At 43.3% G+C, this 13,000-nt stretch overlaps 1 protein-coding gene across 2 annotated transcripts in view; it reads right to left on the bottom strand.

Moving 5' to 3' along the window:
- Positions 1 to 13,000, bottom strand: part of GALNT2 (polypeptide N-acetylgalactosaminyltransferase 2) — a 183,146-nt gene that overhangs the window by 90,669 nt on the left and 79,477 nt on the right. For both annotated transcript variants that reach the window (XM_040351011.1, XM_040351009.1), the window contains exons 4-6: positions 8,242 to 8,340; positions 3,289 to 3,356; positions 977 to 1,042 (exon numbers count right to left, since the gene is read on the bottom strand). In XM_040351011.1, the coding sequence (XP_040206945.1) occupies positions 977 to 1,042; positions 3,289 to 3,356; positions 8,242 to 8,340 (233 nt within the window). The remainder of the gene's footprint in view (positions 1 to 976; positions 1,043 to 3,288; positions 3,357 to 8,241; positions 8,341 to 13,000) is intronic.

Genomic DNA, 13,000 nt, shown 5'->3' on the forward strand with positions numbered 1-13,000 from the left:
TGCATCCGCTAACGTCCGGAACCATCCGCGTCCGCAAAGTTCCGCTTTTGCGGACGGAAGAAAACCCTATTTTTCTTCCGTCCGGCGGGAACGGATCGGATGAATACGGACACACGGTCTGTATTCATCCGATTCCCCATAGGGGAGAGCAGAGGAGAGACAGGGCAGTCTCTGCACTGTGTGCGGGGACCGCCCTGTCCGCCAAAAGCTCAGTGGGGATTAACGGAGGAATCCCCGCTGAGCCAAACGGGCTAACGGAGCAGATCAATACGGATCCGCTCCGTGTGAAAGAGCCCTTAAAGAGAAGAGAGGCACCTCTAAGTGTAGCAATAAGTTGCTAACTGTTGTACCTTCATTAAATGTAGCAATATTGCTACACCAAGAGGCTCCTTGCCTCTCTTTTATACTCAACTGGGACATGATGCTACTCTTATATCAAGGCATTGCTTGTATATCAAGGCAAAATGTATTAAAACATTTTGCTTGTCTTGGAAAACGCTCTCAAACCAAGTTACTATCAAACCAAGGTTTTACTGTAGTTTGTCTGAGCTTTTTTCCCAAGTCCTGTACCAGCAGAGAGATTTAGTTAAAATTAATACAAACCCAAATCACTAAATTCTCAAACTTTAACACAATAAAGTAAATTTCACAAGTTGATGCTTTTAAATGTGATGCTTTCATTTAAAGAATTGTGCCAAGGCACTTGCTGGTAAAAGGCGACAACAATCTATTCCTATGTCCTTATAGTTCCAATGTGTTTTCACCCCATCATATACATAGCAGTGTTGATATGCAACAGATAAACGGTAAAAACAGTAATAAAACAAAAAATTATTAATGATATATGGTCCTTTAGCAAACTAGGATTTTTACATCTACTTTATTTTTTATGTTAAAGTGCAACAGAGCAAGAGGAAATTATACTTTAATCAATGGTTAGGTCCACTTTATTTACAGCTTAATATAACTGGCATACCTTCTCTGCGGTCATTCCTAAGGATCCGGACTTTCTCTATCCTCCCAAGTAGAGCGCCATCTTCAGCTTAAAAACAAAAATAGTAAAATGTTAAAAACTTTTAAAAAGGCCACTGACTACAAGAAATTATGCACTAATACATACCAAATAGGCAGCCATTTAGCCTATTGGAGATGTACTAAATGGCCAAACGGTTGTTGGTGCACCCACCATATGGCCAAAAGTATGTGGACACCTCTCTAAGTTATTGTGTTCAGGCATTCCTAGTAAAGAGTACAGTTGAAGCTACAGCATACAAAAAAACAAACAAAAAAAATGTGCTTCTGGTCCTGTGAAACAGTATTGGGAAGGCCTTTTTACGTTCCAGCTTGACAGTGTTATTGCCTTAGACTAAACAATTTTCTTTCCTACAAAGGTTGCAGGAAAGAAAAATTGCTTGATTTCCCCATCAACACAGTCAGTGATGATGGGAGGAATCCCTCCCCCAGATAGAGCCACTGGGCCAGATTCTCAAAAGAATTACGCCTGTGTATCTACAGATACACCGGCGTAATTCGAAAATCCCGCCGGCGTATCATTGTTTTGTATTCTCAAAACAAGATACGCCAGAATTAGGCTAGGATCCGACTGGTGTAAGTCACTTACACCGTCGGATCCTAAATGCAATACTACGCTGGCCGCTAGGTGGCTTTTACGTCAATTTCAGCGTTGCATATGCAAATGAGCCGAATACGCCGATTCCCGAACGTTTTTGCACGGCTTCGCCGTAGTTTACGTAGTTTCCGTAAGCGTAACGTTACCCCTGCTATATGAGGGGTAACCTTACGTCGGTCCGCCGTATGCCATGTTAAGTATGGCCGTCAGGACAGCCTCGGGTTTTTCCGTAACTCGTCGCGAATAGGGCTGTGCGTTAATTACGTTCACGTCGCAACCAATGTATTTGCGGCGTACAACGGAGCATGCGCAGTGGCCTACGTTTAAGGCCAGCGCATGCGCAGTTCGTTCGGCACGGGGGCGCGCTTAATTTAAATACAACCTGCCCTATTTGATTTACGAGGGGATAAGCCGGGCCATTTAGACTGCGCCGCCTCAAATTACGGAGCAAGTGCTTCGAGAATACGGCACTTGCTCCAGTAAGTTGTGGCGGCGTAGTGTTAATGGCATACGCTACGCCCCGCTCGTAGATACGCTGATCTACGAGAATCTGGCCCACTGTGTTCTCCTGGCAGGGGGGTACGGGGGAAGCCCCCCCCCTGCTGGGAGAATATATACCCACTAGCAATAATCGATAACAGCCGCTAGCAATAATCACATGTAAAATCTGACAGGCAGGTTGCACCCAAGTTGATCAACTTGAGTACATTCAGCCTACCCATACATGGTTCGAACCATCTCTTTTTCTGGCTTTAGTTTGAAGTCTTTGGTTTGGGATGAAATCATACTGCCTGTGTAGAGACTGACCCCTAAATGACTTTGGAAATAAATTTTAATGCCAATTGCAAGCTAAGCCTTCTCATCTTACATCAGTAGTACAGTTTCGCAAAAACAATCAAAAAGCTTGTAGAAAGTCTTTCACAACATGATTTTGGAAGTCAATGTCTAATAAGCTCATAAAAAGGTATGGTGGTCATGTATCCATAAACTTGTGGCCATATAGTAGTCATAAAATCAGGGCAATGCAGTAATGTTCTCAAACACCCAGCTGACTTCCTGTCTAGTAAACATAGTGGTTGTAAAGGCTTAAAGATTTTAAAGATCAAAAATATAAAGGAGGTTATTTTTAAAGGGTTGGTTCACTTTTTCAGAAAACATTAAAAAGGTGAACACCCTACAACCTCTCCCACCTCTCCCCTGGTTTCCACTGTACTTGCCTCCTTGGATAATGAGCCATCAGTGACTATGCAGCCCATGTAGCATTCCGGGGATTAGAAATCCCCTACTCTTCTTCCCCCTCTCTGTAGAGCATCCAGGATGGATCAGAGTCATTCTGGTCAGTGCCAGTACATGATTGCTTTGACCAGTTGGAATTGCTTTGATCTGTCCTAGAAGCCCTACAAAAAAAAGGGGAAGAAGAGCGGGGATTTCAAATCCCAGGCCCACAATATGTGGGCATTAACCACTCATCACCCACATACAGCAGGAGACTGGGGGAGAAGGGGTGTAGGGCATTTGTTCATCTATTATTTCTGAAAAGGTGAACATACACTTTAAAGATCCATCAGCTCTGTCTTTAAAATGTCGAGAGACTATAGACATGAATTTGAGAACATAAAAAGCAAATGATGGGAAAAAAGAAAAAGGCGTTAACTCACCACTGTCACTGTAATCATCAACTAGTATAATTTCCTTTATAAGGTGAGGAGGACTTTTTTTTAATACACTGAAATAAAAAATAAAAAATAAATGTATTATTTTACAGGGATAATAAATCATAATAAAAAAAAGATGCCATTACCATGCAAGCCCTTCCTATGGTTACTGTAAAAGAGAAATACAGAAAGTAACTATAGAAAATGTTTAAAAGTTTATGTGGTTATATCAAAAATATTACTTAGATAGGCAAATAAAGTATACTAGAGAGCGTTTTAGTTCTGACTAGATTGGGTTGTGGCTAAAGAAAAACAAATTGTAAAGCTCACCGCAGGCTACAATCTGATTGTAAAATCTCAATAGGCTTGTAGTTTAAGGGCCTGCCTGATGAGATACTTCAGGTAGGTCCTCATATTACATAGTTTTGGTATGACTAAAGTTTATTGTTCAGAAATTGTATGCTCAGATCACAATGTGGTTAATTACCTTAAAGCGGATGTGCCACTAAAAAAAAATATATTAAAAGCCAGCAGTTACAAATACTGCAGCTGCTGACTTTTAATATTAGGACACTTACCTGTCCTGGAGTCCAGCGCCGTCCGCAGCAGATGACGAGCGATCGCTCGTCACCCTGCTGCTCCCCCCTCCATCCACGGTGAGGGAACCAGGAAGTGAAGCGCTCCGGCTTCACTGCCCGGTTCCCTACGGCGCATGCGCGAGTCGCGCTGCGCCCGCCGATTGGCTCCCGCTGTGTGCTGGGAGCCGAGTGTTCCCAGCATACAACGGGGGACGGACGGGAAGTAAGGAAAAAACCCGTCTTTTGCCCGTATCGTGTGGCCGGAAGTGGGTGCAGATACCTGTCTGTAGACAGGTATCTGCACCCCCTCCCCCCTGAAAGGTGTCAAATGTGACACCGGAGGGGGGGAGGGTGCCGATCAGCGCGACTTCACTTTAGAGTGGAGATCTGCTTTAAGACATGCAAGCTCAACCATGGCTCTCCAGCTGTTGCGAAACTACAAGTCCCATGAAACATTGCAAGGCTGACAGTTACATGCATGAATTCCAAAGGCAGAGGCATGATGGGATTTGTAGTTAGGCAACAGCTGGAGGGCCAAAGGTTGAGTACCCATGCCCTAAGCCACAGGTGTCAAACACAAGGCCCGCAGGCTCAATCCGGCCCTCCAGGTCATTTCATGTGGAAACAGGTTGTGGGTATACTGCGCTGCTTGAAAGAAAGTGAAACCAGCTGCCAACACAGCTAATGTAGACAAATCAGCAGGACAAAAATAGTGGAAAATAGTGTAGCGCTATGGTCAATGATATCTGTGAAATTCAAAACCACTAATTGCTCCTGTAAAGAGTATATAATAGCAATAAATTCACATGTAAATTCCTGCATGGAATCTACTATTACAACGAAAAATAAATAAATAAAAGTCCAATATGTGTATTATAGTCCATATAGACGAATCACCACGTGAATAAAATTGAGGAGAAATCTTGCTGATGTTCCAAATATGTATATTCAAATATAAGTGATCACCACCACCGATGAAGATAAATGGAGGCTTACCAGAGCCGGTGGACTTGAGCTGACATACGTCACTGCAAGTCAGATTAGGCTTATAGTACTAGTGTTAGTACACAGGATCTGGTGATACGGACATCCAGGGCCCTGGTTCAGCTGTTAGTTCAGATATACCGGTATAATAAGGAAGCCTTTGATCCATATAGCTCCACATGAGCCGGGTAATTCTGCAGCACAGACTCCTGACCGCTCAAACTTCATGTGGCCCTCACACCCCTCGTCTTCACTCATACCTGGTCTCAGCAGCAGAAAGGACAGGACTCCTCCACTAGATCCTACACTTCTCTGTCCAGCCCTCCTGGCAGCAGCACAAGGCAAGGGGGTGCACTGATGTAAGAGATAGTGGTGGGGGTATGCTCGACTTCTGATGGCAGGGGGCTCTTGACATCTGGTGCAAGGTGGGTAGGGTGCTTATATAACCGGCCCTTTGAGGGCAACCATAATGCTGATGTGGCCCAAAAACAAATGGAGTTTGACACCCCTGCCCTAAGCCCTTAGACCCAAGACACCTAGAAGTTAAATTAGGCTTTAAAGTAAACTTGTCAAAAAAAAAAAAGTGGGATACCATTGTTAATTTCTTTCTGAAAATACTAGTTGGCCAATTGTGGTATTGACTGGTTTAAATTCTTTGGGCTAGATTCAGATAGCCCGGCCTAATTTTCTGTGGGCGTAACGTATCTCAGATATACGTTACGCCGCCGTAACTTAGGGCGCAAGTTCCGTATTCATAAAGAACTTGCGCCCTAAGTTACGGCGGCGTAGCGTATGTGGTCCGACGTAAGCCCGCCTAATTCAAATGTGGATGACGTGGGCGTGTTTTATTCAAATTTAGTGTGACCCCATGTATTTGAAGTTTTTTTACGAACGGCGCATGCGCCGTTCGTGAAAGAATCCCAGTGCGCATGCTCGAAATTACACCGCAAATCGTCAATGCTTTAGACGTGAATGTAACTTACGTACAGCCCTATTCGCGAACGACTTGCGCAAATGACGTAAAATTTGACGCGGGAACGGCGTCCATACTCAACATAGGATACGCCCCATATAGCAGGGGTAACTTTTATGCCGGAAAAAGCCTAACGTAAACGACGTAAAAAAATGCGCCGGGCAGACGTACGTTTCTGAATCGGCGTATCTACCTAACTAGCATATTCCTCGCGTAAATCGACGGAAGCGCCACCTAGCGGCCAGCGTAAATATGCAACTATGATACGACGGCATAAGAGACTTACGCCAGTCGGATCTTAGCCTAATTTCGGTGTATCTTGCTTTCTGAATACAGAAAGAAGATACGCCGGCGCAGCTTTGAATTTACGCGGCGTATCAATAGATACGCCAACGTAAATTCTTTCTGAATCTAGCCCTTTGTGGTCGGGCCTTGAACAAGTCTGCGCAGATCAATAAAAGTTCACAAAAAGAATCAAGTCTTCATCTGCATACTTGTTCTAGGTCACCGTTTTCAATAATAGGAGATCATTCACACTGTTTGCATAGAGCTGCACTAATATGCAGCATAAATTCTCCCAAGAAGAAGAGGTGATAGAATCCTTCAGCGAGGACACCTATTCCAGGGACGACTGTCTAAGAGGGAAATTACCTTCACTTTCTGAGATTTCCTCTAACTTCCTGTTGTGTCTCTGTGACAGGTGTGACAAGTGAAGGAAGCTTTCTCTGATGGTACACAGACCACAAAATAAACTGATAGGGAAATTTAAACTAACTACTCTATCCAAAAGAAAAAAGTTTTGGCTATACATTTTATATAAAAATGGAGCAGTCATTCAGGTATATAACAAATATAAACTTTGCCACATTCAATAATAATTGCAGCAGAACTGTCCACTACACTGTGAATAAAAGGGCTAGACTCTGGGGGACTCCAAGTTTCCTTTTTCACGCGGAGGTGCTTTTCAGGCATTTTTAGTGCCTAAAAAGCGCCTCTTATGCTTCCCCAGTGTAAAAGCCAGAGTGCTTTCACACTGGGGCGGTGCGCTTGCAGGATGGGGGAAAAAAAAAGTCCTACAAGCAGCATCTTTGAGAGCGGTGTATACACCGATTCCACACTGCCCCTGCCCATTGAAATGAATGGGCACCGCCTCCAAAGCGACTGAAAAGCGATATGGAAGCACTGCATCGCGGGCATTTTTAACCCCTTCTTTGGGGTTAAAAGCATTCTGCTACCGCCCAAAAAGCAGCACCAAAGCACGGCTATAACAGCGGTAAAGCACTGCCAAAACTAGCAGCAATTTACCGCTAATGCCAGCACCGCCATGGTGTGAAAGTAGCCTTAGGGACTCTGGGGTGCGCTTGCAGGATGGGAAAAGTCCTGCAAGCAGCATCTTTGAGGAGGCGTATACAACACTCCTGCCCATTGAAATTAATGGGCACCGCTTCCGAAGCACCTGAAAAGCGATTCCGAAGCACCACATCATGGGCACGCATCACGGGTTCCATGTGCTGGAGATCCCAGGCATGTGTTCCAACTGTATCCCATTCTCCTTGTTGCATGATCAGTTTATAGGTTGCATAAAAATATAGTAGACCCTTGGGGAGTACTTGCCGAGGCACTCCAGAAATGGTTTTCCTGTAGAATCGTCATAATACATTGGTGAAAACAAAATCTTTATACTATATCAGGTTCTTTAACACCTTCAACTTCGTAGTTCTTGGGTAACTTTATCGGGAATGGTGCATAGACACGAGTATCCATGCCAGCAGTAAGATGGCTCCTCCAGTACATAAAGCGCCCTAGACAGTTTTTACATCAATAAGATGTGTACTGACCCCTTACCAACAGGTCTGCAGCATTCCTACCTATCTGTATGCTGGAGAATGCAAAAGAAGCAATGGGGACACTCAAACTTCTAGGAGAACCCTCACAAATCCAAAAGAAAACAGAACCATAACTATGGCAGAAAATCATCACCACCACAAGACATAAAGTAAATAACAGTATGACCAATTTCATCATGCTACACTTAATACTATTTAATTTGGGGGACACTGATCATTAAACCCGAGCCATTGTGCAAGGCTTTTCTTTGGGTATTCCATTACCGCCATCTTTTTTCTTATTTGCACTGATTACAACAGTGTGGTTAATTGAACTGTTCTGCTTACTTAAGCAAACACTTTGTATGGGTATAATCATTATAAATGTAAAACATACAGTATGCTGCATCCAATGTATGAACAGCACTAACTAAAGGCCAAGGATTACTGACATTGATGTCCTCCATAAAGAATTTGTTTCCTTGTATTACACATTTCTAATACTGCACCTTGGGGTGTTTAATGAGCAAGCAAACGGACAACCCCTAGCACACTGTGGTGGTGCAGCTTGCTAGCACATAGTCTACGTACTCACCTGACAACAGTGCGGAGTAAGGCAGACCTGGCCTCATTGTGAAATGTTATGACGACACTTGTGGCTGGCAAATCTGTTTTCCAGTGCTTTTTTCGGCATCTATAAAATATTAACAATATAGTATTCTGTATTAGTAAGTAACAAAAATCAATAAAAATAGGAAGGAATGCAGCTTGGATCTACACTTTAGAATAACTTTCAGAGATTCATAGCTGTTGCGTTAGTGACAGTTGCAGATGGAAGCCTAGATGCATCAAGTTTTTAGGCATTCAATTTTTTCACACTGGAGTGAGAGGAAAGGCCCTTTACAGGCGCCATTTTTTACAGGCTGTAAAGCGACTCAGTGTAAAAGTAGCCTAAAGAGGTTGTATACCCCACTTGCACATTTTTACCTACAGGTAAGCCTATAATAAGGGTTACCTGTAGGTAAAATTATCTCCTAAACCTACACCGTTTAGGAGAACCAGGGGATCTGCCTCTCCTCACTGTGATCACGGATCGCTGGTGAACATCAAGTCTGCGGGACCAGCAGACACGCTCCTGGGGCGTGCAACTGACTTGTCCGCAGTTTAATGCATGGACCGACTTACGGGTACGCCGGTTTGCGCAGGAGAGCCGACCTGCTGCCATATACATACAGTGGTCGGCAAGTGGTTATTGTTGTACGCCTCTTGGCAGCCTTCCCGAACAATTTTCTTTTCGTCTTATCAATTTTGGAGGGTTTGCCCAGGAGAGCCGACCTGCCGCTATATTTTATAATTCTAGATCGATCAATAGATAGATAGATAGATAGGATTTTTTTTTGTAAAGGACTAGCATCAACATGTAGAGCTTGAAGGACACCACCACTCGTTGGTTCTTCTTTTTTGCCCATTTTTATTAAAATAAAGTTCAATAAACAAACAAACAAACAAAGATAGGTTTCCCTCGCAAGGGTTTCAGCATTCCTTTTCATCAACAAAACGACAATCAGCCTAGTTGGCTCTCGCTTGCAGCACTGCTGCTCTGGCCTTACACTCCAGGCCTTTGTCTGTCTCATACAGACTATTTCACCGACCACCTTGGTGCACACAGCCAACAGCCTCTTGCTGCACTGGCTCCACCGTGGAGCCCTCCTGACTCCTGGTACTCAAACTTCCTGTCTGCTGGGAAGGAGCACAGAACTATGGTCAGGTTACTACTAAAAGCCCAGCACACAAAATCTAATTCAAAATCAGGACCCAAGACTGGGAATTTCATCCCACCAGGATCTCTCAGAAATCCCCGGGCTCCAGATCCCAAAGTGGACCTTTTTAAGAAAGGAGGACACTGAAAAGCCAGTTTACTCTTCATGTTACAAGCTCCCTGAAGCCCCTCAACCCGTCTGGTTGAGAATTCTGTCTCACATCCACCTTCTAGACCCTGGCAGCACTCACACACTTTATGTAAATAAGGTGGATCCCTGTTCTTTCAGGAGACATCTCCGAGATCTGCTGTTCCTAGTGATCAGGAATAGCAATCTGTTGTTCCAGGCAGCCCAGCCCCCATACAGATGGAACATACCCAGGAAAAACAGTTAACCCCTTGATCACCCCGTTAACCCCTTCCCTGACAGTGTCATTTAAACATTGATCAGTGCATTTCTATAGCACGGATCACTGTATTGGTGTCGCTGGTCCCCAAAAAGTGTCACTTGGTGTCAGATTTGTCCGCCACAATGTCGCAGTCCCACTACAAATCGCAGATCGAAAAAAGAGGAAAGAGAAAAGGAAAAGAAGGAAGAAGGAAAAGAAAGAAGGAAAAGAAAGAAAGAAGGAAAAGAAAAGAAAGAAGGAAAAGAAAAGAAAGAAGGAAAAGAAAAGAAAAGAAAAGAAAGAAAGAAAGAAAGAAAGAAAGAAAGAAAGAAAGAAAGAAAGAAAGAAAGAAAGAAAGAAAGAAAGAAGGAAGAAGAAGGAAAAAAAAGAAGGAAGAAGAAGGAAAAGAAAGAAGGAAGAAGAAGGAAAAGAAAGAAGGAAGAAGAAGGAAGAAGAAGGAAAAGAAAGAAGGAAAAGAAAGAAGGAAGAAGAAGGAAGAAGAAGGAAAAGAAAGAAGGAAGAAGAAGGAAAAAAAAGAAGGAAGAAGAAGGAAAAAAAAGAAGGAAGAAGAAGGAAAAAAAAGAAGGAAGAAGAAGGAAAAAAAAGAAGGAAGAAGAAGGAAAAAAAAGAAGGAAGAAGAAGGAAAAGAAAGAAGGAAGAAGAATGAAAATAAAGAAGGAAAGAAGGAAAAGAAAGAAGGAAGGAAGAAGAAGGAAAAGAAAGAAGGAAGAAGAAGGAAAAGAAAGAAGGAAGAAGAAGGAAAAGAAAGAAGGAAGAAGAAGGAAAAGAAAGAAGGAAGAAGAAGGAAAAGAAAGAAGGAAGAAGAAGGAAAAGAAAGAAGGAAGAAGAAGGAAAAGAAAGAAGGAAGAAGAAGGAAAAGAAAGAAGGAAAGAAGGAAAAGAAAGAAGGAAGAAGAAGGAAAAGAAAGAAGGAAAGAAGGAAAAGAAAGAAGGAAGGAAGGAAGAAGAAGGAAAAGAAAGAAGGAAGAAGAAGGAAAAGAAAGAAGGAAGAAGAAGGAAAAGAAAGAAGAAGGAAGAAGGAAAATAAGGAAGAAGGAAGAAGAAGGAAAAGAAAGAAGAAGGAAGAAGGAAAATAAGGAAGAAGGAAAGAAAGAAAGAGAAGAAAGAGAAGAAAGAAGTCCATAAATCTATCCCCTATTTTGTAGACGCTATGGCCCAGATTCACAAAGCACTTACGCCGACGTATAACAAGTTACGCCGACGTAAGTGCAAATGTGCGCCGTCGTATCTGTGCGCCAAACCCACAAACAGATATGCGCCTAAAACCAGGCTACACCCCGCAGACGTAGCTTGCTTACGCCGGCTTAGGGTGGGCGCACATTTAGGCTGGGTGCATGGTGCCGCTCCCATTGATTAGCCATTCAAATGAGGGAAATGAGGGAAATACAGCGATTCACGAACCTGCGTGCGCCCGACGCAGGCTGCGCGTAAGTTGTACGTCCGGCGTAAAGTTATTCCCCATAAAGGAGGTGCAACCCAGCAGCAGACATGCAAAGGTCTGCACCAGGGAACACAAGCCGGCGTATTTTACGTTGGACGTGTGTCTGGCTGGGCGTAGGTTACGTTGACGCCGAACGCAGTGATCTGGCGTAGTTTAGGCAGTTGTTCCGACGTGGTTGTGAGCAGGCGCAGGGGGATGCGTCCACGTCACGGCACATGCGCAGCTTGTGATACGTATCTGTCTGGCGCTCGGCCCATCATTTGCATGGGGTCACGCCTCATTTGCATGGGTCACGCCCACTTCCACGTACGCCTTCGAATCCCACGACATGCTGGCGCAGCGTTGGGAGCACTGGCTTGCTGAATGCATTGCTTGCCTCTCTGCGCTGCGTTGGCGTAGCGTACATTGGTTACTCTACGGTGGCATAATGTGCGCCTTGCTTTCTGTGAATCTGGGCCTATAACTTTTGCGCAAACCAATCAGTATATGCTTATTGCCAAAAATATGTAGCAGAATACATTATTGGCCTAAACGAATGATAAGATAAAAAAACTAATTTTATTTTTGGATATAGCAGAAACTAAAAAATATATTTTTTTTTTCCAAAATTGGTATTTTTTGTTTACAGCTCCAAAAAAACGCAAATAGAAAGCTCCATTTGTGGGGGGCAAAAAAAGGACATCAATTTTATTTGGGTACAGCGTCACAGGCTGGCGCAATTGTCAGTTAAAGTGACGCAGCGCCAAATCGCAAAAAATTACCTGGTCATTAAGGGGGTAAAACATTCCAGGGCTGAAGTAGTTAAAGGAGCTGCAGGAATGTCTGGCAAGTACTGGCTGTGTGGTACATATGAGAACAATCTCCTGTATTCTTCATATGTTTGAGCTATGGGGGTAGAGCGGCAAGACGGAAGCCTTTTCTTACAAAGAAAAACATCCAAACCCGGCTAAACTTTGCAAAACACATCTGAAGTCTCCCAAAAGCATGTGGGAAAATGTATTATGGCCTGATGAAACCAATGTTGAACTTTTTGGCAAGAATTTCAAAAGATATGTTTGGTGCAAAAACAACACTGCACATCACTAAAAGAACACCATACCCACCGTGAAGCATTGTGGTGGCAGCATCATGCTTTGGGGCCGTTTTTCTTCAGCTGGAACAGGGGCCATAGTCAGGTAGAAAGAATTATGAACAATTCCAAATACCAGTCAATATTGTCACAAAACCTTCAGGCTTTTGCTAGAAAGCTAAACCTGAAGAGGAACGTCATCTTTCAGCATGACAACGACATAAAGCACACATTCAAATCAACAATAGAATGGCTTCACCAGAAGATGATTAAAGTTTTGGAATGACCCAGCCAGAGCCCAGACCTGAATCCGATTGAAAATCTGTGGGGTGATCTGAAGAGGGCTGTGCACAGAAGATGCCCTCGCAATCTGACAGATTTAAAAGTGTTTTTGCAAAGAAGAGTAGGCAAATATTGCAAAGTCAAGATGTGCCATGATGAAAGACTGAGTGCTGTAATAAAATTAAAAGGTTGTCCAAATCTTCTTTCAACGTACTGCATTCCAAATGCAGATGGATAATTTGATTTGCTTAAATCTTTTATATCCTTCTGCAAATGCCACCAATATATACTGCACGCATCTATAAGACACGGTTTCCAAATTTCCGATTATATGACAAGCAACTCAACGTATTAGGGACACTAAAATATTTGTATAGCAACAGTGCATGAAGTA

The sequence above is a fragment of the Rana temporaria genome, chromosome 4 (genome assembly GCF_905171775.1).
Source record: "Rana temporaria chromosome 4, aRanTem1.1, whole genome shotgun sequence".
Lineage (NCBI taxonomy): Eukaryota > Metazoa > Chordata > Amphibia > Anura > Ranidae > Rana > Rana temporaria.